This window comes from Streptopelia decaocto (assembly GCF_964273445.1).
Source record: "Streptopelia decaocto genome assembly, chromosome: 6".
NCBI lineage: Eukaryota > Metazoa > Chordata > Aves > Columbiformes > Columbidae > Streptopelia > Streptopelia decaocto.
In genome coordinates this window covers 23,985,521-24,013,449 of record NC_138660.1, presented here as the reverse complement: position 1 = coordinate 24,013,449, position 27,929 = coordinate 23,985,521, and the positions used below count along the sequence as shown (strand labels likewise).

At 38.1% G+C, this 27,929-nt stretch overlaps 1 protein-coding gene across 5 annotated transcripts in view; it reads right to left on the bottom strand.

Moving 5' to 3' along the window:
* Positions 1-27,929, bottom strand: part of WDR33 (WD repeat domain 33) — a 70,993-nt gene that overhangs the window by 20,500 nt on the left and 22,564 nt on the right. For 2 of the 5 annotated variants that reach the window (XM_082056844.1, XM_082056840.1), the window contains exons 5-7: positions 27,716-27,811; positions 27,091-27,242; positions 25,217-25,314 (exon numbers count right to left, since the gene is read on the bottom strand). In XM_082056844.1, coding sequence (XP_081912970.1) covers positions 25,217-25,314; positions 27,091-27,242; positions 27,716-27,811 — 346 coding nt within the window. Of the gene's footprint in view, positions 1-20,850; positions 21,001-23,177; positions 24,112-24,135; positions 24,165-25,216; positions 25,315-27,090; positions 27,243-27,715; positions 27,812-27,929 lie in introns of those variants that run through there. The other 3 variants (XM_082056842.1, XM_082056841.1, XM_082056843.1) reach the window with 3 other exon arrangements.

Below are 27,929 nucleotides of genomic sequence, written 5' to 3'. Positions count from 1 at the left end.
ATAATGAATGATAATTTCCCCCTCCAAGGGAAAGCCAACAGTAATAGTGAATGCCAGAAAATGAAGCAGCATGCAGTAATTAAAGAAAAAAGCAAGATGAGAAAGGAAGGGCTGTCTGCAACATAAAGGCACTGAAGTTATAAAATGCTATGGAAAAACAGTAGCATGTTCCATCAAAGACAACACGTTCCCACCGCAGCTCCCACAACTACTGCTTTGCTACACGGTGGAACACGTCGCTTCAAGCAGCACAAGCTGTCCCAATATAGGCCTCAATTCGACAAGGCATTAAAAATTAATACCCCTCAAAATTTTCCCCGGGCTACAGAAAAAACAAATTAGAATAAGCAATATACTTCTATCTTTAAATAAAAGCAAAATGTTAATGCATAGAGCACTCTCTCCATCAGATGAGTGCAACTTTCCTCCTCTGTAGAGGAAAGGACAGATATGGAAGAGATTCTTAACCCCAGAAGAAATGAATACAGCTTAGGTAAGTACATGGGGAACAACTTGAAGGACTGGTTGACTGTATGGATGAAGGAATCCAACCCTCCTCCCCCAGCCATAGTGGGCAGAACTGCCCACGGAATACGCAGGATCTCAGGGAGGAGCAGGATCCTCCAGCTGCAAAGACATAGCTGTGCTCTGGCCATCCGTCTGTCCTGCCAACACTTGGAGATGTGTCCTTCCCCTTCTCTCTGGCTCTTCCGACACAGAAAGAAATGAAAAGCACCGTCTGTCTGGATTTGCTCTGACTAAATCAATCTCTCACCTAAAACATGAAGCCGGATACTGAGCAAACCTTGCTTCCCAGTGTTTATTTAGGAGGAACAATTCAGCCAGCAGTAGGACAGAAAGTGCTCTTCCCCCACAGTGGAAGGCGCTTCACGCTTGCAGACCTGCAGTTGATGATATTCTGTAGCTACTCACTATCCTGCAGCCCCCAGGGAAAGATGGGGGGGTTTAATTGAAGCACAACAATAGGCTCTTAAAGAGAAATGTTCCATTACAGGTAATAACTGGTTGAACCGTATGAAAATGCGTTCAGACTTGAATACTTGAGTAAATACGAAAAACAAGACAAAACAACAAAGCTCAGCAGAACCATTAAAAACAACTACCCACATGGACTGGAATTACATTTGCCTTGCTGCTCCTGAAATAAAGACAATTAGCAATAGAAGAGCGCTGAGAGACAAAGGGCTCCTCTGGCCAGTAAGATCACAACCGGGAAACGGGTTATGCCAGTGAAAAGCCATCTCTGGGTGACAGCCCATTCTGTGCCAGGCCTGGTTTAGGCTTTGCTTTCGAGACCAACCAGCCCAAATATGCACCCTGAGGGTAAAAAGGCTCAGAGTGGGCAATCCAGCTCAAGTTCAGAGCCATGCTCTTCAACAGAGCAACCAAAGTCCTCTCAAAGTCTGCAAAAGGGACTGACACCGGGCTGACGGGCTTCTTAGCAGCCACATTTGGTAGTCACGACTCACTAGCCCTGGATCACAAAGCTGAAAGTTAGTAAAAGATGCCAGGATGCTCAGAACTTGCTACCAGAGCAGATGAACCATCAGGTACTTTTCAGCAGGCTTTTGACCATCATCAGCACATTAAAATTGAGCACAGGGATCAGAAGAAACTCATCACATTTAGAAACATAAGCATTATAAAGATAGATAATTGGCATTTGCTGCAGAGAGCAACCTTTCAATAGTGGGGAAAACCAGGACCCTCCTGTGTAATCTAATAAAAATAATCCATCCTGCCCCCCCCCCCCCCCCCGAGAAATTCTGCACTAAATGGAATCATCATATACACGTAGCTGTAGGTTCCTAATGCAATAAGGCTTTCTTGAGAGAAAATAAATTATTTCCTACAATAATCCCAAGGGATGAACTAACTCAGAAGAATTACACAGGATAACCAAGGTAACTGAACAGCACCATCTAATCAGACCTTTTAAAACTTCTTCTTTTCTCTCTTTAACTTGATGTTGCTTTTCCTTTATGCTGATAGATGTACCAACTACTATCTGTAATGAGGCAGATGATACAGAAAATATATGTAAAATAAAACTCACAGAGAAAAAGAAACGTGGCAGATTTTCCTTTGTAGTTGCTTTCAGTTCTTAGTTCCAGGCTGAGACCTGGGAACTGGACTTTCTCCTAGTCCCTAGTCTCAGAAAACCTTAATTCATGCAAAGCTCTGCAGTTTATGTTCCTGATTTGCTGACTCTACACAGCTTTTGCTCAGTAACTTCAGGAGCCACACGCATGTCCCGGTGACCCAGGAGGGCCGGGGTGGGAATTCCTCCCTGAGCAACTCGCACCCTTACAGAGCCCCTGTCATCTCCCTGTCTTGTAGGGATGCTTCATGGATCAATGAAGTGAAACGTGTAAATTCTTTAGAAATCACAGCAATGGAAAGCCTATAAACAAACAAAGACTGAAGGTAAAGATTTTTGATGAACTGAGCTCATTTAAAACCATGAGTTAATCTCTGAGCATAAAACCATACTAATGCTTGTGAGGTTTACTTACTACAACTTTTTCTAACTTTTTATAACAATCTGCAGAAAAAAATAAAACCATGTGTAATCTTTAGAAAGTTCAGTTACAGAAGTACCTAATAATACTTTTCATAAGCATAATAAATTCTTGAACTGAGTAACTGTAGTCACAACCCTGTTAATTAAAATACTGATGGTTAATACTTCTGGTCAACTGATTTGAAGGGTTGGTTCTTTAAGACACTGAACAGAAACACTGGCTGGTAAAAGGCATAACAAGCTATAATAGGATTATATGTAATAGCGTTTAATCAAATCCAGCACAAGTCTGGAAAAGTACACCGAAATTAAGGACTTTCTCCCTCTCTTTAATTTCTGCATATATGACTTGTGAATGGAATATATGGTGTAAAAAAGTTGGTTTGGATCATTGTCTTTTTATCGCAGTCTATAACATACCTACATATTTTACAATGCAACTGTACAGAAACTATTAATTATAGGTGTATCAGGTTTATTGCTGTGCCTAGGTTTTCTATTATGTCCCTTCCTCTAGGAATGAGCCCAATTCTGAAGGCACATAAATTGTAAAGAGGATTTTATAGGCGATATTGTAGGATTTCTAGATCCCTCTCAGTAATTATTTGGATGTATATACACATACTAAAATGACACTCTCAAGGCATTTTCTTGTACTTTAACATCCGTGTTCCAAAGAAAATAGATATTTGTAACTTTATGTATTTTAAAGAATGAATATAATAACTGAGCTGCAACAGTACTGGTTTTCATCTAGAAAGAATTCTATTTGCTTGTATTTAAGACACAAGGTTCTCTTACGCTGTTTTAAATGGGGAGTAAACAGAGCTGTGTGTTCTCCACTTGAATTGATCAGACTTGAAGCCTTTTCATCACCATTTAGTAACATTCATGTTTCTGTAACCTGTATCCCCCCAAGAACAGAACAGCTCTCAGAAGAGCAGGCCCTTTGTACAGGACTGTTTCCAAGGGATCTGCAAAGAGACAGCAGGTCTTGCTTCCGCTCAAGCTAAGGTTCTCTACCCTCAAAAATAATCATTTAACAACAATTAAAAATTTAAAAGGACCTGCAAGACAAAGATAATGGAAAACAGTCATCTTAGCTGAAAGATATTGTAAGTTTTCTACATAATTCCCTTAGACTTTGTTAGTTGCTTCCAGCCTACTAGGCAAATTGGATTATTCTGCCCATTCCATTTTTATAGAAGGCTTTTAAAATGACATCTGACAGTTACCCATTTTCCTAGCAATTCCTTGCTTCTATGTAAAGCTCACATCAGAACTGAAGACCTCATATCTACAAGAACCTGGGTACTGTTTTGATAACACCGACCAGGTTAGCAATGCAGGTACAAATGTATTTTAATTCCAGTCATTTAGTGTTCTTGGCCCTATCACATTATGTGAACTATACTCCCCTTGAAAGCTGTCAGCTAGTTTATTAAACATGGTATCTAGAGGGACTGCTGGAGTTTTCATCTACCTACAGAGAATGTTTCCTAGATCATCAGTATTCCTCTGAATCAGCAGCAGAATGGGACATAATTAAGCCTTGTTTACAGTATTTTTTTTGAACAGTTCTATGATCATACTAAGTATGATTAGCTTCTGTAAGGGCTTATAGCAAGGGGAAGAAACCCAGCTGGGTCCCAGTGTCTGTGGGAACTGGGTCATGCAGGTTCAGTCCTTAACTAACAGGACTGCTCACATGGTAAAGTGAACATTTAAATTCTTCAGTGAATTGAAGGTAGGATGCTGAGCAACTTCCACAGCTGAAATGCATTGCTTTGAACAGAAATAAAAACTACACAACTGAAAATGCCTACTGGTTTAGATTTGTGGTGTCAGGTCTTTTTTAAATCATCACGTTCATGCTAAAGTCCACTAGTACTGTAGAGATATCTTTCCTTTTAGACGTATTTGTTTTTTCCTATCTCCTGAATTTACTTTGGAGCATCAGCACTGTCTACACCCAACCAGGTTATTTCCTGTATATGTTGTAAAACAAATAGAGAGAAAACAAGTTTGACAACAAGTTGTGCAAGAGCACAGTAATGAAAACAGCATCTGTAACATGCAAAGAGCTGTTTAACACTCCCTTAGAAGAACTAAGTATGGATGTTTCACATAATTAAGTCATATCTAGATTGATCACAGGTATTATCAACAGAAAGTTATTTTAGTAAGTAAAAATTTTGTAATATTTTCACTAATTTTGCTTAATCGGTGTCCAGATTTTCTAACTTACCACCACTTTTATGCGCTTAATCAAAAAAACCTACGTATAACATCAGGTGCACCTCTGCCACAGACAGTTCACCTACGGGATGATGTTTTTAAACGCAGCATAATGCTGAGTGCAATACAGTAGTCATTATTTTAATTAATTAATTAATTAATAAACAGAAAGCCATCAGGAAGCTCAGAGTTAGCTCAAGAGAAATGATAGCAAACGAGGCAGAAAGAAAGACGATACACCACATTAAAATTGTATAATACCTTTGTTTATATATATATATATATATAATATATGCTAGTAATTAGCAGTAATGACAGCCGAATTCAAGGATAAAGGCAGGTTCTCATCACAGAGTTAAATTATTTATGAAAAGCAGACTGGATTCTACTTTGCACAGAGTTATCTATTAAAATTCTCACGGCACTTCATTTCTAATTCCTGTGCAGGTATTCATCAGAGAATTAGGAGGGCTTTTTTAAATTGCAAAAGGTAGAACAACATCCTTTTTTTTTTGGCTGGTTATATTATCTGTAAAGTAGCTGGGACTGGATGTTAGCCAGCCTACCTTTCAAAGCAGCAACACGCTTTTCATTGGCAGAAAATATTTATTTACAATGGTATTTACATTTAACGATATTAGAAATAAGTGTGGTACAAGAAGCATTAAAAATGAACAGCAATTGTAAGAAAAATTCTCATGCGTCTTAACATTAACAGCTAAAAGGAGCCAAACCCCCCACTCCCTCAAAGAGAAACGGCACCACAGTTTTCTATTGCTTGTTGTCTGGCACCTTCAAGCATCTGGTACTAGTCCCTGGGTCTGGAAGGGTTTGTGCTGCCTCCAGTCAGTGTTTGGCGGTTTAAGCCATGAGACAAGACTAATCTCTAACCTAATGCAGCTCGGCAATTACATCGTGTTGTATAGAAAAGGGGAGAATGCGGCCGTGTCCAGGAATAGAACAACTGGTGGTCCCTCAAGGGAAGAAAAAGTGTGAAACTGAAAGAAAGGAAACTCGGTTTTGTCAATCATTAATCTGAAGTTCCCACAGATTTGTGGCTTTATATATGGGTGCAGAATTGGCTTACTGGGCAGCATGTTTCTTTTGTAACAACAAACAAAAAAAATCCCTGAAAAGTGTAAGCTATTAGATGAAAATGTTCTCAGTCAAGTCCTACAAACATGAACCAAACAAGTGTTTTGGAGTCTGCTCACAGCCTGTACCACCAACTTGTTTTAAAAATATAAGTCTGATTAGAATGTCAAACAATTTGAAGCCTCCCAATGACAGTTTATCTCAAGTAACTATTTAACTACTGCTCAGAACATAAAGGTATATTTTATGAACGCAGAACAAAGCGGGGCTTGTGTAAAAACCAATGCCTGAAGCTAAGCTTCCAGTAAGCGACGTAATTTCAAAATGCACTGATCGTAGTGTCCGTGAGGTTTTCTAAGCACATACTTAAGAAACTAGTTTTATTGACTAACTATTGAAAATGTTGACCGGCGTGTTCACTTGTTGCCACCAAGGCACCAAAACCGCTGGCCTTTCCACCTGCAGGTGTTTGCCTGTTACGCCTCTGTGAACCACCACAAAGCAAAGCCAACGTTTGCTGGTTTTACTGGATACTACAAGTAGTAATGGAAAGAAGGAATGTCAGAACCACAGTATTTATTTAGACATGTTTTTAAAATAACCTAAAGCTAATAAAGAAACTTTGGTGCATCCTAAAATTCAATTTTGTGAGAGAATGGAAAAGGATGAAATTCAGGGGACACATGGCAGGACTTAGCACCAGCTTTGCCTCAAGCTCTGCGCTCTGATCTTAACTTGGGGCAAGGCTGTAAGCAGGAGAGTTGGGACTCTGAGTTCCCAAAACAGGGAAGAGAACAAATACTCCCAGAAAAGCTAAGAGTAACCATCCTCAATAATTTCCAGCAGTTATTTCCATTAACGTCCTGCTGGATGGTCACTAAAGCTCTGCTGGCGATTGTGGCTGTCGCAAGAGAAAAGTGTAGTCCAAATATCAAGATGTTAATCCAAGTTTAGACACCACTCTCAGCAAGCTGCTAAAACCTACGAAAAAAAAAATCGTGGATCCCAGCAAAAGAAGTTACAAGAAGTCTTTTATGTAACTGGATATACCCTTACTCCCAAGTGAACCCAGAGTTATTTTAATTAAAAAGCCCCTAACACTGAAGGACCACCAGTCAACTTGATCTTCTTGACTTTCAGTCAACTTGATCTTCCTCCATTGGAAGAGTTTCAATGTATTTTTGTAGTTATGGCTACACAGAGCAAGATCCTACTATTTTTACATCCCATTGAGAGGGGAGGTACTATCAGCTCTCTACCAGACAAGTAAGTGACTTTTCAAGACAGCCGTGTTCATCTGGCCTGCTATAGGAGGACACTTGTCCCACCAGCTTCTCACTTTAAGCAACAGCAAGTTTGCAGGAAAACATTTTCCTTCCTGCCAACCAAAAAAGCCAGGTAAGCTACTTTTGACAGCCAGTTTACCAACACAGAATAAAAGCCTATTGTCATTTTAAGCAAAGAAATAATGAGTTTAGGTATAAAGAAGTTAGAAAAACTATTTTCTTTGGTTCTAGGGCAAACACTGCATGAGCACCAGCTCTCAGGAATAAGCAAACAGCAGTTGGCCCAGGCATGGTGACTACAGAGATTATCAAACTTTGTATAGACTCTAGGAGAAGATGTATTTGTGTCCATCAATAATCCAGACAACTGGCAAGTATGAGCGATCTAAGAAGGGATATGCAGATAGAGGCTGTTTAACTTGCTCCGAGCACACAGGACTAGCCTAAGCTACAAAGCATGACTCTTTCCATACAGCTGACGCTGAACGGACAGGAGACTTTTCATCTCGAGCACAAAGGACCAATTTTCAAGCAACTGACATATGAAAGGGCTGTAAATTATGAGAACAAAAACACGCACGATGAGCAGAATACCATGAACTAAACCAGAAAAACACCCCGGCATGTAATATCATACAGTGACTTACGAATATGTCTAATCTAGCGGTGATCTCGGGACTAATGAGAACAAACACAGCAAAATTAAACAAACAAAAGCAAAAAAGAACAGTGCAAAAATGTATTTAAAAGGCAGGAACAAAGCAATTATTTGAATAGTGTAACAGAAACATACCAGAGATAATACCTTCCACTGAAATTTCTATCAAGCAGCAAAGAAAAGATGAGCTCAGCTGAGAGACAGAAACAAGGAATTTTTTATCATAATCTTACTTCAAATTTCTGCACCAATGCTCTTATTTACTCTTACTTTCCTGTATCTTCCTGTATCACCACCACATTTGTGGATTCAGTCCTCTTTCCTGCCACCTATTAATTCTGAAAATTAAGAAAATATTTTCATCTTTCACATTTAAAGATAATACTGAAGTCCATATTTAAATAGAGGAACCCAAATACTTTTTGTTTCTGCTTCTATTTTTAAAATAGGTCCCCTCATAAGCAACTGTTCTGTAGAGTGTGGCTGTAGAAATATCTATGAAGCTCTCTAAAATACCGCACATCCCTAGGTATAATCTTAAATTCCACAAGCACATGAATGGATCAAACAGTAAAGCTCTTCACATGTGATTGAACAGAGACGGAACAAGATGGTGTTGAAAACTTACCAGGGGTTTTGTGCAATAAAACCTAACAAAGAAAGGGAAAGATGTCAACAAGAAGAAAGGGGGTAAAAGAATCCAAAGACTATTTAAATAACATAAATATATCAGAACCAGGAGAAAAAAAAATACGGAGAACACATAAAAGACGACATACATGGTTATGAGAAGAAAGGCAAAGAGGCTCATCACCAGGTTGAGTGGGGTTCCAGATAAAAAGTACATGGAGCAAATAGTGAAAAGTGCTGTTCTCAGATTCATTTACTAACATCATGAGTAGATGTGAACAAAGCAAGTGGTATTTGATTTAAAGCGCAGGGAAAATAATACTATTTCTTCTTGACACGAAAAAAAAAAAAAAAAATCGGTGTGAAACAGGTTTCCTATGACAGCATATCAAGGGACTGTTCTTTCACCATCAGAATAGTGGATACAAGAATTAAACAGACCCCACCACACCATATTACAGGTAGACTGAACACTTCTTTGAACACTGTGCTTCTACCAGGTAGATTTTTTCACTGCTCACTTCAAAGGAATGAAAACATTAGACAAGATACGAATATTGTGCTGGCATTTCAATGTGGTGTTTCTCTTTGTGATGCAATCTATGACTGAATTTGTATTTTGATCTATAAGTACGTGCACTCAGTAGCATGTTACAAATTGCCAAAATAAGCATAAAGGAATGATGCATAGTGTTGGGGAAGCCCTAAACACGGAGGATTGCAGAAACGTATCCTAAGAGCACACTTCAATGATAACTGCAGTGTATATTCTCATGAATTAAGTGGAACTTTCATGGAAAAAAATGTTCATTAGAACAGGAGAATTTTCTCCCTAGAAGGAAAAAAATCTTCAAGTCAAATGCCACATGTACGGCTGGAGCAAACAACTCCTGGGTGTTATTCCATACCCCTCCCTGTTAGTACCAGAAACATTGTCTAAGATTCCAAAATGAAAATTTTCCAACTAAAAGATAGACAGAAACTTCATTAGTCAAAAACCTTACACTTCCAGGGAAAAAAGTTATTCTGAAATACTTTTGGAACTCTAAAGTTTCACAAAAAGCTTGTAACAAGTTTATACAAAATTCTAGAAAATACATTAAAAATCAAATGAGACGGACAAAAGAATCCAAAACACAATGTCCATCTATTCCTAAGTGTAGCCATAGCAGAAAAAGAACAATTCAGACCATCTCCGCAGCAATGCTGAGAAAAAGCTTTTCCATTTTTCTGAAACAATGATGTTGACTGCAGTATTTCAGGTGTCTTTGTTACAAGATTAGCACAGATGCAGTAATACTAATACTAGAGATTGTAACTATTACTGTTCTGGAAAGAAAAAATTGCAATAATAAACAGGTTATCTATGGGACTTTTTCCCTTGAGTTCTATAGTGTTTGTTATATAAGAACACCACCACAAAAGATACCTGCTCAACTTCACTGCAAATCATCTGCAGCTGTGTAAAAAATGCAGACTCAAAGCACCAAAAGAAAATGCCAACTAGAGAATAAATTTAAAAGAAAAGGCAAAAGAGAACAAGTGTTTACTGGGCAGATGTCCTCCAGAAAGCAGCTCCTCCCTAAGGAATCTTCAGATTTCACTCAATGCTTTCTGTGGCAGTTTTTAATCTTAAACACACAGAAAGGAAATGGAAAAATCTTTCCAGACTCAGAAATGTATAAACCAGTCCACGTGATAAACAATGAACTTGGTCCATATTTGAAACTCCAGAGATAGGAGACTGAAGCTAAAAAGCAGCGCTTCTGGGAAAACAGCGTTTGTTTGCAAAATAGCAGGAAGCACCAAGTAAGTAGGTTAGGCACGTAAATAGCGAGGGAAAAGTCATCACCAGTTAATAGGTTGCTCTCCTGACCCTTGAGTGGAACTGCTGTGCTGTGTAGAAATAGCTACGCTGAGGAATGGAAAACCACAGCATTGCTCTTCTAGGAAGCTGGACTTCAGAAATCTGGAAAATAAAATTACTGATAAATTGAGTCAGTGACTGTGGGAGAGGTGGTACAGTCTCCACTCGCACAGATAAATCCCCATACGTAGGTTTATTTAAATAGTCATGGAAGCACAGAATCACAGAATGTTAGGGATTGGAAAAGATGGCTTTCACAAAAGACAATGGCAGTATTTCTGTTTCAGAAAAGACTATGTAAGTACATGCCATTGCTACTGAAATAACCACTGAGGAAACAAAAAACAAACCCCCAAACAACCAAAAATATATTTTTTGGCAAAATGATGCAAGATAACAGTTCTGCCCAATTTACATTTTGATTTTTAATATTTGTTGTTAATACAGTAGCCCTATATTTAGGGGCAAAGTGCATTTTAACCTTCAAAAGTTCACAAAAAAAAGGAAGCTTTAACAGGTATAATCCCATGTCAACAGTTTATTTTCAGTGCAAGGTAAAATACAGTTAATGCTTTAGTACACAGCATACACCTTCATTAGACTAGTCTCTATTTTTGGAATACATATTCCCTTATGAACGATCTGCTGCTAGAAGATGCAGTTTTACAAGCGCCAACGTGTCATGAACGCGATCAACTGCGACACGAGCACTACGCTGGAGAAAAAGGTACAGCAGGCTGAGAACCATCTGGCTTTAGGAATAACAGATTCTTCACTTACTGGAACCTGGGAATTAATCCTTTGTACTCCGCCAGCAGTGTCCTAACCTCGAGACAGCACATCAACAGCGCTGGCTGCGCCTTTGTACCAAGGCATCTGTCACCAAAAAGAAAACACTAGGGGTGTGCAGTTCTTTTACATGATGTCTGCAGTGAGATGCTCTATGCACAATGGATACATTCTATGGCAAAATAAGCAGCAAAATTCCTGCTATCAATACAAACAAGTTATAGTAGTTTTAAAATAAAAGCCTAATTTATCTATCATACAGTTTTACCAATAGTCCTTTATGCTACTGAGTGAACGAAGAGAAACTTTTCTGAGGGACAGATTTTCTAGAACTTTAGTGCAATTTACCACCTTTCACTGCCAGATTATTTATTCAAACTGACTGGAAATAGAATTATCACACAACATCTGGTCACTAGAACTTGTTACTTAAACCAGCAGTGTTACCAGTCACTACCATGCAGAGGCCAATTCACGGTAAATGGCATCAAAAATAGCCACAGACTGTAATAATCTGAAAAATTAACTCCCTTTTCACTCCTAAGCTCAAGTCCTCAAGGATGGCAGAGTAAACACATCAGGAAAAAATATTTTGATACTCTTCATGTCTAATAAATGCACCATTAATTTCTAAGATTTTTAATATGGCACGTCAAATTAAAAGTCACATTAAATCCCAATTAAAATTCCCCAAATTGTTAACTTTCAAATATCACTACTAAACTATGTTTGTTAGATACTTGTGATAACTGCTGCTCTAACAAATCCTTCTCAGTATTTTTCAGGAAAACCTGAGTCATGCCTATTCCTTACTTGCATTTTGACATCATGCCAAAAGTTAAACTTATTCAAATACTGACATCCTGTTGGAACAAAAGTGATTACTTTGGTCAATAAAGTATTTTGTAATGGGTTAAAAAGAATTTCTGGTATTTCTAGTAAATAATTTCTGTGTAATAAACCACCATTATTGAGAACTTTCTTTGAATTTCAGTGAAGTGCTATGGCTCGCTCCACGCTGCGGTGACAATACCTGGTATGACAGAGCTCCACAGAAACTAATGCAACTTCAACCACTGTGTAAAACAGACTTAATTGCCAGTATTTCCACATCCAAACTTACTAGGAATAGACATCCTCATGGTGAAACTGTCAACTGAAACACACACCGTAAGTGCTCCTGAGGAGAAACACTGTGCACTCCTTGAAGAACTCCGTGAGGCAGGGAAAAGAGAACGGCAGAGTGGGAGAGCAGAGGCAGCAGGTGAAGCCTTTGAGCAAGCAGGATGGGTTTTTCCAGGCAGGAAGCAGCAGTTACATCTCTAGAAATATGTCTGGCAGGATTGCACCTGCTAATTAAAGCTTCCACCATTCCAGTTTTATAACGTGAATGCAGAAATTCTAAAGTTAAACACTAGCATTAAAATTTCCGATTGCATTTTTACAAAAGCTCTGTTTGAAATTCTCAGCAAAAGCAATACGTACTACAGAAATGACACATCTAAAATGCTTATGTAGGTGATTAGAATGATCATTTTTTTCTCCATTCCTTTGGAAGCAAAGGATATTCCTGATAAGCTGGGAATGGTGTGAGAGAACCTACCTTTGCCCAAAGATCTCCAGAATACAACTGCAGAGTACAAATCAATTTGATGTAATAAAAGAATTGTCTGATTGAATTTAGCTTTTTACATTCCTAGTCTTAATACCATATGCTTACTTGTCTCTGCAGAAAGGCCTTCCAAAAGGAGAACAGTGATCCACAGAAATCCGTATTTGTCAACATTATCGATATTCCCAATCACTAGATTTAGCAAACTAGCTAAGAGAATAACGATTTTGAGAATATATGTATTGCCAAAGAGAGAAGACCTTATACATTCATTTTAAGTAGGCAGAGTTCCTGCTAAGGAAGCAATGAAGGCTCATTGCTCTTTGAGGATTTAAGAGCATAAAGCAAGATCTGTAGGGAGAAGACATCTTATTACCCAACTATATCAGCTAGGCTAAAATAAGCAAGTTTCTCTGTCCTTAAGACAAGTTGGTGTGGCTTCATACATAAATAAACCATTGTTTCTAACTATATTGGCTGGTCTAATGAAAAACATTGTGCCTAAGAGCTATGCATGGCTAAGAGCGAGCAGCAGGCAGATGTGAGGAAAAGGCACAACAAGCAAGCAGCAACACTGCACCGTCCCAAGCTGCAGACATAGGAAACCTTCAGGAAATAGAGACATCTTGCTAACAATATTTACACCTTGTAACTACCCTACATACAGGAACACTTGATAGCTGTCCAGGTAGCACTGTGTGCAGCTGTTCCTTGCTACTGACTAATTACAGTTCAGAAGGGGGAATTATGTCTACAGATTTTGAAATGTGGTGTTATTCCTTTCTAAACTCATCTGTAGTAGAAACACCAGAACAAATCTGGCTTGGACTTTTCAAGTGCTTGAAAAGTAGCATGTTTCAAGACAAAGAAACTTTTTTTTTTTTTTTTTTACAATATAAGTTAATTGCAGTCTCAAAATCAGATTCAATATTGTGCGGACTTCTGCTAATACACTTAAACTTGAAAATTAATGAAATACACTTAGACGTGAAGACCTGGGAGAGGTGTGGGCATGAACAATGAAATAGGATATGTAGCCCAGCTTTTGCTTGAAAGAAAAATATTCTCTAACACCCATTTAATCTAGAGATAAAGGCTGATACGTCTGCAAACACACCAGGTCTACTTATGCTTCGGAGAGCTCAAAAACATGATCTAAAGAAATGCACCTTCAAAAACAGCGATGACAAAGCAGATGGACAAACTCAGGCTGCTTCAGTTTAGAGAGTAAAGCCTTGACATAAATTACTTTTTTCTTTTAAAGCAAACATTTTCAATCTGTTCTAATTGTGCATGTGCTTTAAAGCTTTACAACATCGCCTGCACAATTTAGTTCAGGACCGCGTAATATTGAAAAAAAGCAGCAAACTAATATTAGAGACCATAAAATGTGCTACTGGGTACCATTATAAAGGCTCTATACTTACAGAGACTGACTGAAAATACATATGCATATACAACTGCATTTATATATATATAGATATATCTTTTTATTTCGCTGTTACTACATAATCTAAAGGAGCTTTGAAGATGCTGCCAGCATGCTATCACATCTTCCATCTTATTTACAAAAAATTTTCATTGACTGCAGGAGAAAGTCTAAGCAATACTTAAACTACAGTAACGATTAAGTTGAACAAACTGTTAACCATTGTGGAATGACCAAACGTCTATCAGCTCTGGAAAAAGTGCCGCTGAACATTAAGAAATCTTTCCAATCTAAATCGATTGTGCACATTTCCTCAGGCATGTTAAAAGCTGGAAGAAAAAGCAAACTAAAAAAATAACGAGTTTAAGAAGGTCAGTTCCTTATGTCGTATATGCTGGTGTACAGCTGAAGGTAGCTACAAAGTAAATCACTAGGATTTTCTGTTCCTTTGTTTCCCCTTTGGCAAAACAGGGGAATGGGTTTATACAGTTGGATGCTGAAAACCTCCAAGGACAGAGACTGCACAAAACCTACATTAAGCAGAACTCACACTGTTCTACCACACTAGTAAGGAAACAGCTAAAAAAACCCAAGCCCTGCCCCCCAAAAAAAACTGAGAGAGACCCTCCATCTCCCCCGTAAAAATGGGATTTTAGATGTGTTTTCCATTGGACTAGAGGAGATAAACGAAAATATTTTCTTTTTCAGTACTTTTAACTTTTCCATAATACTTTTCTAATGGCAACATACCTGGAACATCAAGTGAGTTTGAACTCAAACTTCTGAGGACTCCTATCAGAGTTGTAATGAAGTGGGAAATTACTTACCTGTTAATACCGTTTATACATCAATTTGTGCTATATATCTCCACATATTAAAAAAAAAAAAAAAAATCATCAAAATTCTCTTTTTGAAGTAAAATCTTTTACTTTCACCTGAAACTTTATGAACCCATCTCAGGACAACTCTCTCCCATGGAAACTTGGGGAAGGAAACCAAGCTCAGCTCTCCGTTCATTTGAAAGAGGATACTCAGATTTTTTTTTTCCACCTTTAAGAGTACTGATCAGCTACAAGCCCAGCAAGAACGTCAACTTTTGATGAAAAGTAGTTCTCAATGAACATTAGGCCTTGTGTTACGCAAGGAAGAACACTGAGGTCTTGCTACACAAATTCTGCATCTGACGACAGTAAATACTTATCAGAACCATTCCTTACATCTTAACACACACACACACACACACACACACACACACACACACACACAAAAATGAAGCAGAATAGGATCATTTTGGAGAAGAAAGAAGTCAGCTATAAAGAGAAGTTCAAATGTAGAAGTATTGTATAAATATTTAGACTTGATTTTCCCTAATATATAATAATAGTAATAAGACTGGATCCTGAGCTATGCTTTTTCACCGATTCTTCCTACTCTTTGTTTGAAGTCTACGATAGCTACAGCAAAGCTCCTAATTTATCAGATGTTAGGACTCTTTTTAGAGGTAGCTTTTTTAAGTGATGGAAATTTAAGAAGTAATATTTTAATGTAATATTTAAAATATTTTCATGCGCCATCATTCTAAATAGAGAGGCAGATAAAAAAGCTGTTGTACATATGGTAGAAAATATGCATCTGTCAGCACACACTAATTAGCCGGGTTTGCTTTTTACTAAAATGTATTATTTTTTCCCAATTTTAAGCAGCCAAAGGAAGACATGCCTCAGCTTTTTTGAACGGAATTCTTAATTTTCCACTCTGAGATCTTGGGGAGTTGGCAGAAGCGCCTATTCCAGTCCTGCTAATAGTTACATTTCAGTTTCTCAGGTCAGGCTCATATTTAAATAGCCATGATAAGTTCCCTTTGAAAGCTTAATTCTGTCTTCAAAGACAACATATGCAAGATACCTGAAGTCCTTGCCTTGTCGACAGCAGAAAATTAAACTGAAGAGATACAACCACTTCTTTATGCGGCTGTAGTTGTATCTGGAATAGCTCTACCTATCTTTACTGGAGCAAAATGAATTTATACACAATATGACAAATATTAACAAAATATGACATTAAAAAAAAGATACATAACCAACCTGTGCTTTGAATTGTTGAACACAAGCCAGAACTTGACAGATTGTGTAATGTATCAAAATACTGTCTTGCAGCACTAGAAATATGAGATGCTTCCACTGAGATAATAATCACACATAGTATTCCAAACTGTTTGTGATGGAAGAAATGTTAAATCTAGTCTGTAAAACTTCTTATAAGATATAAATATTGTGGAAAGTTGTAGTGTTCTCCTATACGGCTGTAATTCTGATGCTTACAGCTGTGCTGCTTTGAAGCTAAGATACTCAATAACTTTATTTTTAAAATAAACTGTAAAAACCCTTTCCACGATAAAATATTAACTCAGAAATCTTCCAAGACAGTTACTGTATCTGCAATACACACATGATACTTTCAACAGTAAAAATCAAAATGTCTTTCCTTGAAAAGTGTTTTGTTTGCAATATAAAGTCTTTTATCTGTAAATAGCAAAATTAAATGACAGCTTCTATTTTCACTGTGAAATCTATCTTGGTCACTTGGAAAGTTCTGGCACTGTACTTTGAAAACTAATATTACATATTTGCATGCTTAATCTAATCAAACACTTTTTGCAGAAGCATGCAGCATGGATGTGCCTCAATTATATTCCTAACTGAAACAATCCAAAGCTAGCAACTATTAGATATTTCAGTTTTAGAGCTGTTAAATCAACAAAAGTCGGGGGGGGGGGGGGGGAATGCAGGGAGAGGATCCACATTACTTCTTAGGGCCTAATAAAAACCATAAGGAGTTTTAGCCAAGCGGTAGAGACAGCTTTCTCCTCGTTCCAGTAGGAACAGTGGTACCATTTGCTCACTAAACCAGCACTCGGTACTTATCTTCCCAATGAATAAGGAATGTGTTCCTAATGCTACTCAAACGCATCAACTTGAGTCTTTAAGAGTCATGACACAGAACATAAAATTTAAAAGAGATTAGGGAAAAATATGTGTGTATGTATATGGGTAGCATTATTACACGTTTCCACACGCATTACAGTACATACACAGACTGTTGGTATGTTATATACTGTCCGCTTGTGTCCGAGTGTGTCATTCAGCTGTTGCTCTGGCAGCTCCAGCAGCTGCGTTTGCCCTGGTTTATCGCCACAACGCCAGGAGTGGAACTTCCGTGAGGTCCCAGCATGACTCTCACCTCCTTGCTCACACTGTCACTGTCTTTTCTCAATAGTTACACCAGCTGTTGTTATTAAGTTTTTTCATACTGGCATGGCTCTGCCCTTTCCTTCCATTTGCTTTCCTCCTCATTTCCACCCACCTTTCACCCACTTTTTTTCAGGATTCTTATGTACCCCTTTTTCCTGGTCTGTTATTCAATCCCATTTCAGCACATTCCCCAGTTCCTCTTTTGATCCTCAGTCTTCCTATAAATGCAATGCATGATGAGCAGGACTACCTTTCTCATGAGAATATAAGGCCAGGCAGGTAAAGAAGAGAGAAAAAAACCACCGTGTTTTCAAGAAAACATTTGTGAGCTCTCACCCCATCTCCCAGTGCCAGGCTGTCCACATGAATGTGTAAACCTTAGTATGAGAACTGCAACGTTATTCACACGATTAAACTTGATGCAAAGTGTCTCACTACTAAAGCCAGAGCATAACTCAAGAGCTAAACATACTAAAATACGAAATAATTTGAGTTTGCACGATTGAAATGATGCAAAAGATAATATAAAATTATTTGAAAAGTCAGTGCTTACCTAGATGCAAAAAAGCTTCTAGTGAAGTAAATACAGGATAGGAAAAAAGGAAAAAAAACACACATAAGTGGAATGAAGAAGCCAGCAAGGTAAGATTCTAAGGACTGACATGAATTATTTTCACCAGGGAATTGTGGTCTTTGTTTTTTTGAAGACTTCTACCATTTATTCTGAGACAGCATATTTCTGTAGTCAACTCTATTAGGAAACGGTATGTCAGACAAAAGATTCCATTCAAAAAAATAACAAATGAAGTGCTCAATCCTGAGTATTGATCCACATAGGATTTTATCAGAGAAAATGAGTTACTAACATAACTTGCGTAAGACTAACTCTGGATGATTATCTTTCTGTTGAGAACCTGTGATATGACAAATACCGGTGAGCAGATCCCAGGAAGCCGCCACTCCCAGTGCAAACCACCTGCATCCTTTTCAACAATTACACTTGTGCCAAGAAAGGAAGACTGGTGTCATCTGAGCATCAGTATTTAAATCTATAGTTTGGGTTTTTTTCATCCCTATCAACATAGTCCACTTAAAACAGTGTTTTTCTTTCTCAACAATGATGAGTGGGGTTTGAGGACAAAGCTGCACCAATGGTCTCACTGTAGGTGAAATCCTGACCACTACGCAGAGGATTGTGCCATATTATGTTTACTTCCATATGTAGTCACAACAGGTGACAGTGAAGTTCTCAGCACTGAAGTATTTACACTAACAAACCATAAAAAAAGGTTTTACCTAGTTTGGTAATTTGCAATTATCAAACACACAAAAGGAAGCAGATGCAAGAAATCTTAATGACGCAATCATACAGCATCTTCAGGGAGTACTGTGTATTGCAGCAGCACTAAGAGTTGGCTGTCCCAGGAAACACTGTAGTTTCTCAATATTCCTCCAAGCTTAACAAAATATATTTATTAAAAGTATTTGCCTTTTTAGTGCAATTTTTGCCATTGGACTCAATGGGAGAGTGTAACTTTCAGCTTCAGGATAATTCTCAGGGAGGAAAAGAGATTTCAAAATTGAATCTGAAACAAACTCATTCTCGTATAGAGCCCCTTCATTCTTGTCTCATGAAAAGCATTAACACAAAGAAAAAAAGGTGTCATGGTCCTGTGGCTCATTTCTCATGATCTCTGTCATGCATTCTTTGAGAATTCTATATATTTTAAGTTATTAATTTGCCAGGATTTTAAAAACACTAGATTCTAGATGAGAATCAGAACTGTAAGACTTGGTATGTTGCACACCAGCGTTACTCAGAACTGAACTGCAATGTAAACCAAATTCTCAGCTCCAAGAGCAGTCTTCAATACCCTTGAATTCTCCTGGCATTGCTTTAGGGAGCAGAGCAAAGGCATCATGGAGCTACCTCCTACTCACCACAGAAATCAAGGACCTCAAGTAGAGTTGACTGAAACAAACTTCTTGTCCAAATCAGAACACTCCACAAATAGAAACCTGGTGTAAGTCAACATAGTGGGAAGTTTCTTTTTCGATTCTCAGATGGACGTTTTCATTTAACACAAATAGAAGTTGAGATTTTAACAAGTCTACCTCTAGTAAATTTTCCTATAAAGAGAAAACCAAGATGCTGTAGCCTTCAAAGTCATATTCAGGAATAAAACTGAGTTGCTAGATGACACCTGAACATGAGTAGCCTCAAGCAAGAAAAGACTGAATTCTTCCCATCTAGCACAGGTTATACCCACCTTCTTAGCAAGCAGCAGTGACTGAGCTATCTATGAACTCAGGGAGGTTTATACTCACACTCCAAGTCCTTGGTGTTACTTAACTCCGGAAAAAGAGCAGAGAAAGATACGAGGAAAAAATATTTTGCATGGTAACTTCAATTTCTGAAGCTGGAAATCATATACAATATTTCTAACTCTTAATCTCACAAAGGCAACAGAGAGGTCTCCTAATGAGATGAAAAAGTGGGGGTCCTCTATGCACACAACCCCAAGGCGGCAGCATCAGGGCTGGCACTGCACACAGCAGAACAAAAGGGCTCCTGCACCATCGAGTGTGCAAGTGATCTGAACTATTCGTGAAGAAGAAAACCCCTCACAGATTCACTATCACCATCCCAGTGAGCGAGTTCCCTAACACTGCCTGTGTCTAAAACACAAGAGATGGATGCACAGCCATCCAGAGCACAATTGGAGCTCAAAAGGCTCAGCTGCAACTTACCCCTCTTTCTCATCCCAAACTTCACTTTGGTAATGAAGTTTCATGAAAATCAGAGACCTGCCACATAAGCTGCCATGCTAGACTCTACCAACAAAGATATTTAAGTAATTTAACACTAGAATTTCAAAATAGCTCATGTTTTTTAAATTAAAAAATTTGAGGACTTGCCTTCTCTAGATACATACAGTTGGAAATGGGTCTCATCTCAGGCTTTTGTTCTGCAGAAAAATCGTTCTAATATTCATTCATGGAGGGATGCATCAGCAGACTAAGAGACCTATGAGGTCTATCTGAAATCCTAACAGCGCAAAGAAGCAAGTCCCCACAAGAAACTGAAGGTTTAAACACTATGTCTCCTTACAAGAAGCACAGTATCAACATATGTGCATTTCTTGAATTTGGTGGCTTTTCTCTCTGTACTGAGACAAACAACACAAAAACTTCAGATAAAGGGAAAAGAAATGTAAACAGCAACATGAGGATTGTCCTTTTTTCTTTTAAATTACCCAGAGTAGAGTTCAATTACATTCCAGGAAAAGGTATCAGTTTTAGAAGCTACCTGCTCCAAAGCCCAAGACCTAGCTAGTAGTCTATGCTTAAAATCAAAGGCCCAAAATGAAGATTAGTTCTTCTCAGTTCTGGTTCTCAGGTTCCATTTAATTACTGAACACATGGCCTCTGAACTGACATACAGGATTTGCTATTTGACTGAGGAAGCAGATGTCAAACACTCTGCAGAGATCCTTCACTTCCAGGCAGAAAGTGCACAGTACACAAACCATGCAATTGATTTAAACAACTAAAGACGCTTCATGATATTTTATTTGCTACTGAAGATCCGGAAACAGACTAAAAGGAAGGAATAAAAAATTCTCCAGTTATTTCAGCATGACAAGCTGTGGAGACACTTTTTCAGAACTTAGGAACAGATGGCTGAAGTAATCATAATTGCTTTTAATTGTTCAAGTTAGGATAAGAAATATCTTTTGCTCAAATCTACCATGTTGGCAGGAAGATAATTTAGTGTATTACTCTATTTTACAGCCAGAAAACAGAAACACTTATATAGAAAATATCTTATCAAATGCTGGATTATCATCCTTCAGAGAGCTGGGTAGTCACCCTCCCCAAAACACCTATTTATGCCAGGCAAGCTTTGAAATCCTGGCACCATCCAGCTCAGACTTCCAGATGAAAATCGTACAGTCCTCCCAAGCACACGTTTCTAGTGGATTTTGTGTGTGTGACTGTGAAAGAAGGAGGGACAGTGGAACTGACAACATTGAAATGTGTGTGTAGCCCCCTAACCCGTGACTTCACACTGGGAATAATGAAGGAATCATGTATTTACTAATGATCTACCTGCAGTGTTCTCAAGGATACAGCAGCACACACCCAATACCCAAAGATTCACAGTCGCCAGTCAAATCACAGATAACGTTAATTTCTCAGTAGAAATAGAGGGCTATCAAGCTTTTACTGTATATATATATTTTTTTTACCAGATGTAATTAGCATTAATAAAAGCCTTCAGTGTGTATGTTCTTACACAAGTGGGGGCAATTTACATGAGTCCTGGCATTAATTTCACTGCAACTGTTTAGACTAAAGACCTGATAGTGTTTTGTTATCAATGCCACTACTGGAAATGCCTTTCAGACTAACAGATTACTGACATGAAAACAGCATATTACTACACTATAGACTGTTTTCCTTCTCTTGTTATTTTAAGAACAACATTATTTTAACATCAGTTGAATTTCTACCAGTGTATTTTAGCAAGTGCACCAAACTGTACTTATTATCATCATTAAGATGGTAACATTACAGAAATGAATAATGGGAAAAAAACTACCAGCACAGAATTCGGGGTACAGCACCTTCAGTTCAAGAGAAGAGACAGTAACTGGGCTGAGGGGAAGCCAGCAGATCAGTGACTGTGACAATGCCATTTCCCCCACCTTAGAGTCCTTCCAAGATAATTCACTTGAAGATGAATTACTTAAAAGATGGTTTTGCAAGAAATGGAGGATTTTAATCCTATTTATTTCTTCACAGTATTAGAAAAGAGCCCAATAAATTTGCACATACTTTAACAAAATGCCCAAACTCCATCTACTATGCCCTGGCACAAAAGCAGCAAAGTAACATTAATTAGTGAAAAGCTGGGCAATGGGACTCTGAGCCAGATTAAGGACAAAAGATCAAGAATGTCTGGCATTATGTATGAAGAACAAAACAGGGTGTCCTGCTTATTTTCATTTTGACAAATTAAAAGGAAGCTGGACACAGTTAATTAGTGTTTCTCATGTAACCCGTGTATTCATGGCTTGAACTGCTGAGAAAAAGCATAGCCCTCTGCAGACAGCTGAAAGAACTCCAGCAAAACCTTAAGAAGTAGCCCTGTGTAATTCAACACTTCAAATTTGTTTTTCCTGTCCTCTTTGGAAGGTAAGACTAGAATTGTTCCTTTAGACCAGTATCAAGTAAAGGGAGCCATCCAAATAATACAAATAAATAGTATTAGTTCATTCCAATGCAAACAAAAGCACCTGTAACAAATGTACAGAATTTTGTCCTTTCTATATTAGCAAAGCTTATCCCTTATGCTCTTTATCGAATTCCTTTAAAAGTGTTCCTTAGCATTGTAGTCCTAAAGTCTGCTTTTTAAAATGTTCCTTAATCTGTTGCTGAAAAATCAGTAGGAATAACAATATATTGACATCATATCCCTGTGAGTGATAATCTTCTTTATGAACACATCTGGTTACAAACGGATACCATAATTTGATTTTTATAATTCAGTGTGATAACCTAACAATACCATAACACATTAAGTGAAGCTTTGGATCTAAACTACACTGTAGAATCTTTCAACTTCACAGCACCAATATTAACCAGAATAGCTAAAGCACAGTTTGTGAAAGTAGGAAATAAAAAGAACATTCCTGACCATGGTATTAAATCTAAGCACTTTTTGTAGGTAATGAAATATAGTTTTAATAAAGTGCCATTAAGATTTTAATTTACAAGTCACTAACTTTGGAATAGCAATAACATGAGTATTTACATATTTTGAAAGCTGTAGTAAGCAAAGTTCTACAGGTCATGCTCATAAGCACAAAGCAGAACGCATGTGGAGAAGCGAAAAGCTGAAGTTCAGTTTCCTAAAGCCAGAAGCTCTGAACTTCAAATAACAAAATGGAAGTTTGCATTTTCCACCAAGAAAGCTACTTAAGTGTTACCCATATAGCTCTTTCAAATACATCTTCTGATTATACTTAACAATAGTGCTAGGGCCCAAAACCAAATCAAACTTGTATGTTTTGCAGAAGCGTCCTCCCACTCCCAGCACTCAGGGTTTAGAGTATTGGTTTTGTTTTGTTGTGGGGGATTTTTAGGTGGTATTGTGGTTTTTCTCTGTTTTGTTTGGTTTGTTTTTATCTGTTGCAGAAACAAGGAATAATCTGCCCTGTCCAATTTTTATCCAGAGATGTAAAGTTCTCAAAATATTTCCAGCTTATAAAAGATGAAACATATTGTGGGTACACTATGTAAGCAGAAACAAAGATATTCTTTATAGAGCTATTTTGCAAACTAAGAAGTGTATATTGAGATGTCTAAACTATATGAAATTAAAGCATCATTCTATTTGAGTTATAGCCACAATCACAATGTTCAAGTATGCAAGACAACAGAAGGAAATGTAATGCAAGTTCTGTTCTTTATGGCCTAAATTAAATGCTTTACTTCCACTTTATGCAGAATATTAAAAGAATGTAGAAGAACTGGAAGGATTTTTACAATCTTCACAACTCTGCACAGCAGTTATCCCCCTTTCCTCCACATAGTTTCAATGAGTAGTCAGTACAAACCTGGAGGAGGATACAGAACGAGCCTGGTGCAGAATGATCTCTTTAGTAAAGCATCAGGCAAAATAGTCCTGAATCTGTTTGGGTCCTTCCAGAATAAAAGGTGTAAATGAGACAGCCTAGAAATTCACTTGCCAGCTTCTGCAAAGAACACATCTACCATAATGTCCATGCACAGATTCTGTTAGAATATCATCACTGCAAGATCGCTGGAGGCCAATGTGTTTTCAAAGTAGTGGTGCTTGAAAGTAATGTATTAGTGAAACGAGAGAGCTTAAGAGTCAAGAGAAACAGGGAGAGCTCTACTTTATAAAATACATAAAGCAGGTCCAAGTTGGAAGCATGATTTTAAAAAAGAAAAATCCTTACTTTAGGAAAGCACTGAACAAGCTCACACACCTAAAACTGAAATTCCATGTTTTTATTGCATGCCATCTTTGCAGTTTATCTGCATGCCTACAACCCCCAATTTAATGGCAGCCTTTAATATGTTCTCCTATTAAATTATGTACCTTTGACATTTTCTGCAAGAAAGGAGTTGTCAGAAGTTACTGTTATTGCTCAGTAAGACTGCAACAAGAGAAGGAGAAAGCTTGACAAGGCCAGCAGAAAGGCACCAAAGTTAGTGTACACAGATGGTGGACAGAAAACTATTGACCCAAAGCTAGGATTATTTGTGTGCTATGCATGATGTGATCAAAATTTCCTTATTTTCTCTACCTAAATGCTCTCATCCTCTTAAGGACTGTGAAAAAGTAACCACCTTGCCTTTGAAGAAATCAGAATGGAAGGCATGCCCACTAAAAAGAATGGAATCCTCTTCATGAAGATGTGTGCTCGGAAGTAAAAGTGGTCACAAAGATTAAGCTTTGGAGAAAGATAAATGTATTCCTGATCCCAAAACAGCTGTTTCTGCCAATGTTAGCAGTAGAAAAAAATGTCCTTATATCCACCTCCCTTGTTTAGAGCTTAAGTGGACAGTAAACAGAGTAACGCCACTGTGACCTGCAGCCTCTCTGAATATTATAAGACACCTACAGCAGCAGCCAAACAAAAACTTGTTTGGAAGGTTTAGGACAGGGAGGTAATACAAAAATGTAGACAAGCTGATACTTCTGTATTGTGAACACCTAGTCAAAAAAAGGTTTTTCCCCCTCCTGAAATACCCCAATCAGTACTTTTGGTACACATACCTCGAAGAATTCTCTCCTCATGGCAACGTAGAAAGTCCCAGATTCTAACAGTGCCGTCGTCAGAGCATGTAGCAAATTTATTATCCGTGGGTGAGAAACTGTTACATGAAGACACACAGCAGGGGAAAGAAGTCAGCATTTAACAGATTATCTATGCTTCTCAGACAGGGCAAAATTATACTGTAATGTGTTATACACTGAAGGGTGCATTTGAACATAGGGACTTTTTAAGTGAGTAGAGTGCCTGCCAAATGACACTTCATCACCAGACATGAATTTAGCACAGAATTACTATTGCATTGCAGTCCCCTGTCAATTGAGGAAAAAACCCAGAATTTATTCTTAGCGCCTTCCTACCCATGCCTGCACACGGTAGCGCCTTCTCTGCAGGATGAGAAGTAACATCAATACGATTTGATAACTGTCACCCTAGATTTTCATGTTTGGTTGTACCATAAGAAAGTAACACTGTGTAGAAGCACAGGAGAACAGTTCTTAGGAAAAAAACTCCTCTTCAGCCACAGGTGCTTTGCAGCAGAGAAGCAAAAATAAGGGAAAGCTGGTTACAGGAAGATGCTAGTTGGATTAGCTGCTGAAAAAAATTGTACATAAAATGAGTATACCACTTATTGTAAAACTAATTTGGAAAAACCTCCTCTTATTATATACAACCCATCAACACCATAAAAAGAATCCTACAGACACAGAAGCAGCTTCCAGATTGAGCAGACAATGTCGCTTGACGGAAGTCACTGGAAAAGCAAGGAGCCATTTAGCCATGGGATTGGGGCCAGAACATCTCCAGCAACTGACAGGCACTCACTTCCTCTCTGGTGCAGAGAAAGACCACGAGGGAGCCCTCGGGAAATCCTGGATCTTTATGATCAGGAAAGGGCTTAAAATAGCAGAGAAATACAGTGTATGGCCACGATAATCAGACAGTAACTGAATCCAATGTAAGCACTTCTCATAACCAAACTCTGGCAGAAAATGCTGCACCCTATCAGAGAAAAATGGTGACTTTAGTGGAAAGTGGTTTTGCAGCAGTGAACCTTTAGCACCAAGGGCCAGCACCTGAACCCGAAGAAACACTGCTTTGGCTTCATTTTGGTTCTTCATTTGGTTCATTCAGGCTTACTTTAAAAACATTTCCGTATCTTACTAAAGATTATGTGCAGGTTTTCTTTAGAAACATCCTTCATTTACACCTTACTGATAGTATCACTTTAGATTCCATTCTTTATATAGACATTTGCACAACTGAGGCATCAACACTGAACCAAGAGAATATCCTACAGTCTTCTTTTCAATGGCTTGCTTACAGTTTCAAGCTTGAAGAACCCATTCAGGATTAACATTAGACTTCTGTATGTGGCAGTCTGCGTGGGTATTTAGTTTTACTGGAAGTCTTGGCTTCACCGAGCCAAGCAGTTCTTCACTTTATTTAGCGTTTTATTATTTTGTGAGAACTATGCAGGTGTTTTATTTCTGAAGGCTTTATATTTTATTCAGTTAGATTATTAAAGACTGAATTCTTTATTTGGAATGAAATTGTTGTCTTACACAGTGCGTATAAAAAGGAATAACTGATACACATCGTCACCATATAAAAATGAAAAGAATACCAGTGCAAAATGCGGCAGACAAATACATCTCTAACATATTGCAGAGGCGGATACTGGGACAATACTAATTCAGAAAGGTGCCAGCAAAACGGTGAGAATGTGGAAACAAAAGAAAGGATTGTGTTTATGTGGTGCAGGAAGTTTCCCAGAATCTGACAGAACCCATGCATTTCTGCACCCAGAATACACTTAGAGAACAGTCTAATCATGGCAATAGGTACTACAGAAAATGGTATATTGTGTATAAACCTGGCCTCTCTAATCGCCTCCTTATGTGCCTGGAACATCTTGACGTTGTTCATGTTGGACTGCCAGTATTTCACATATCCCCCGTGGTCTGCTGTCAGCATCCACATATCATTGTGTGACCAAGTCATAGCCCTTACAGGGCTGTCGTGAGCCTGTAAATTCAGAAACAAAACTTCTAGCAAACATGTTCAAACACTATCCGACCCACACAAACAAAAGTTAGTTCCTACTTAACAGCTGCAACAAAGAAATTAAAACAACGATCTATTACACTCAAGATGTTACTGTGGGGAAAAAAAAAATCCCTTGCTCTGTACACCAAGGTCTTCTAAATAACAAATGAAGAGTATTTTGCATTTTAGTTCCAGAGCGTTTATTACTACAAATACTAACAGTGTGTTCTTCAGAACAGCATAGCATATGGAAATGAAATGAGAAGCATTAAATGAATTGCTTACAGCCATAGTCTGACATGGGGTCCAAGCAGCGTAACAAAAAAAGACCCCTAAGGCTCCCATTACTGCACTTAGACTACAGATCCATGATGAGCAGGGTGAAGATGTGTTCCTAAAACATGCTCCAATACCTCAAAGAAATACACAGAAATCTTGACACATTAATTTACCTGCAATATCGTTTCGAAATTGAAAGTCAGTCCATTCCATAAAGTGAACTCTCCACTAGATGCACCAGTGACCAAGCGTCTCCCCTCAGGAGTCCACTGCAAAAGAGAAATTCAACTAAACTGTGCAAATATAACGTTCAAATATACCTTCACAATCCTCCAAATAGATCATAAGCTTCTTCCAGGGAATCTGCAAAATTGGAATTTACCAAAT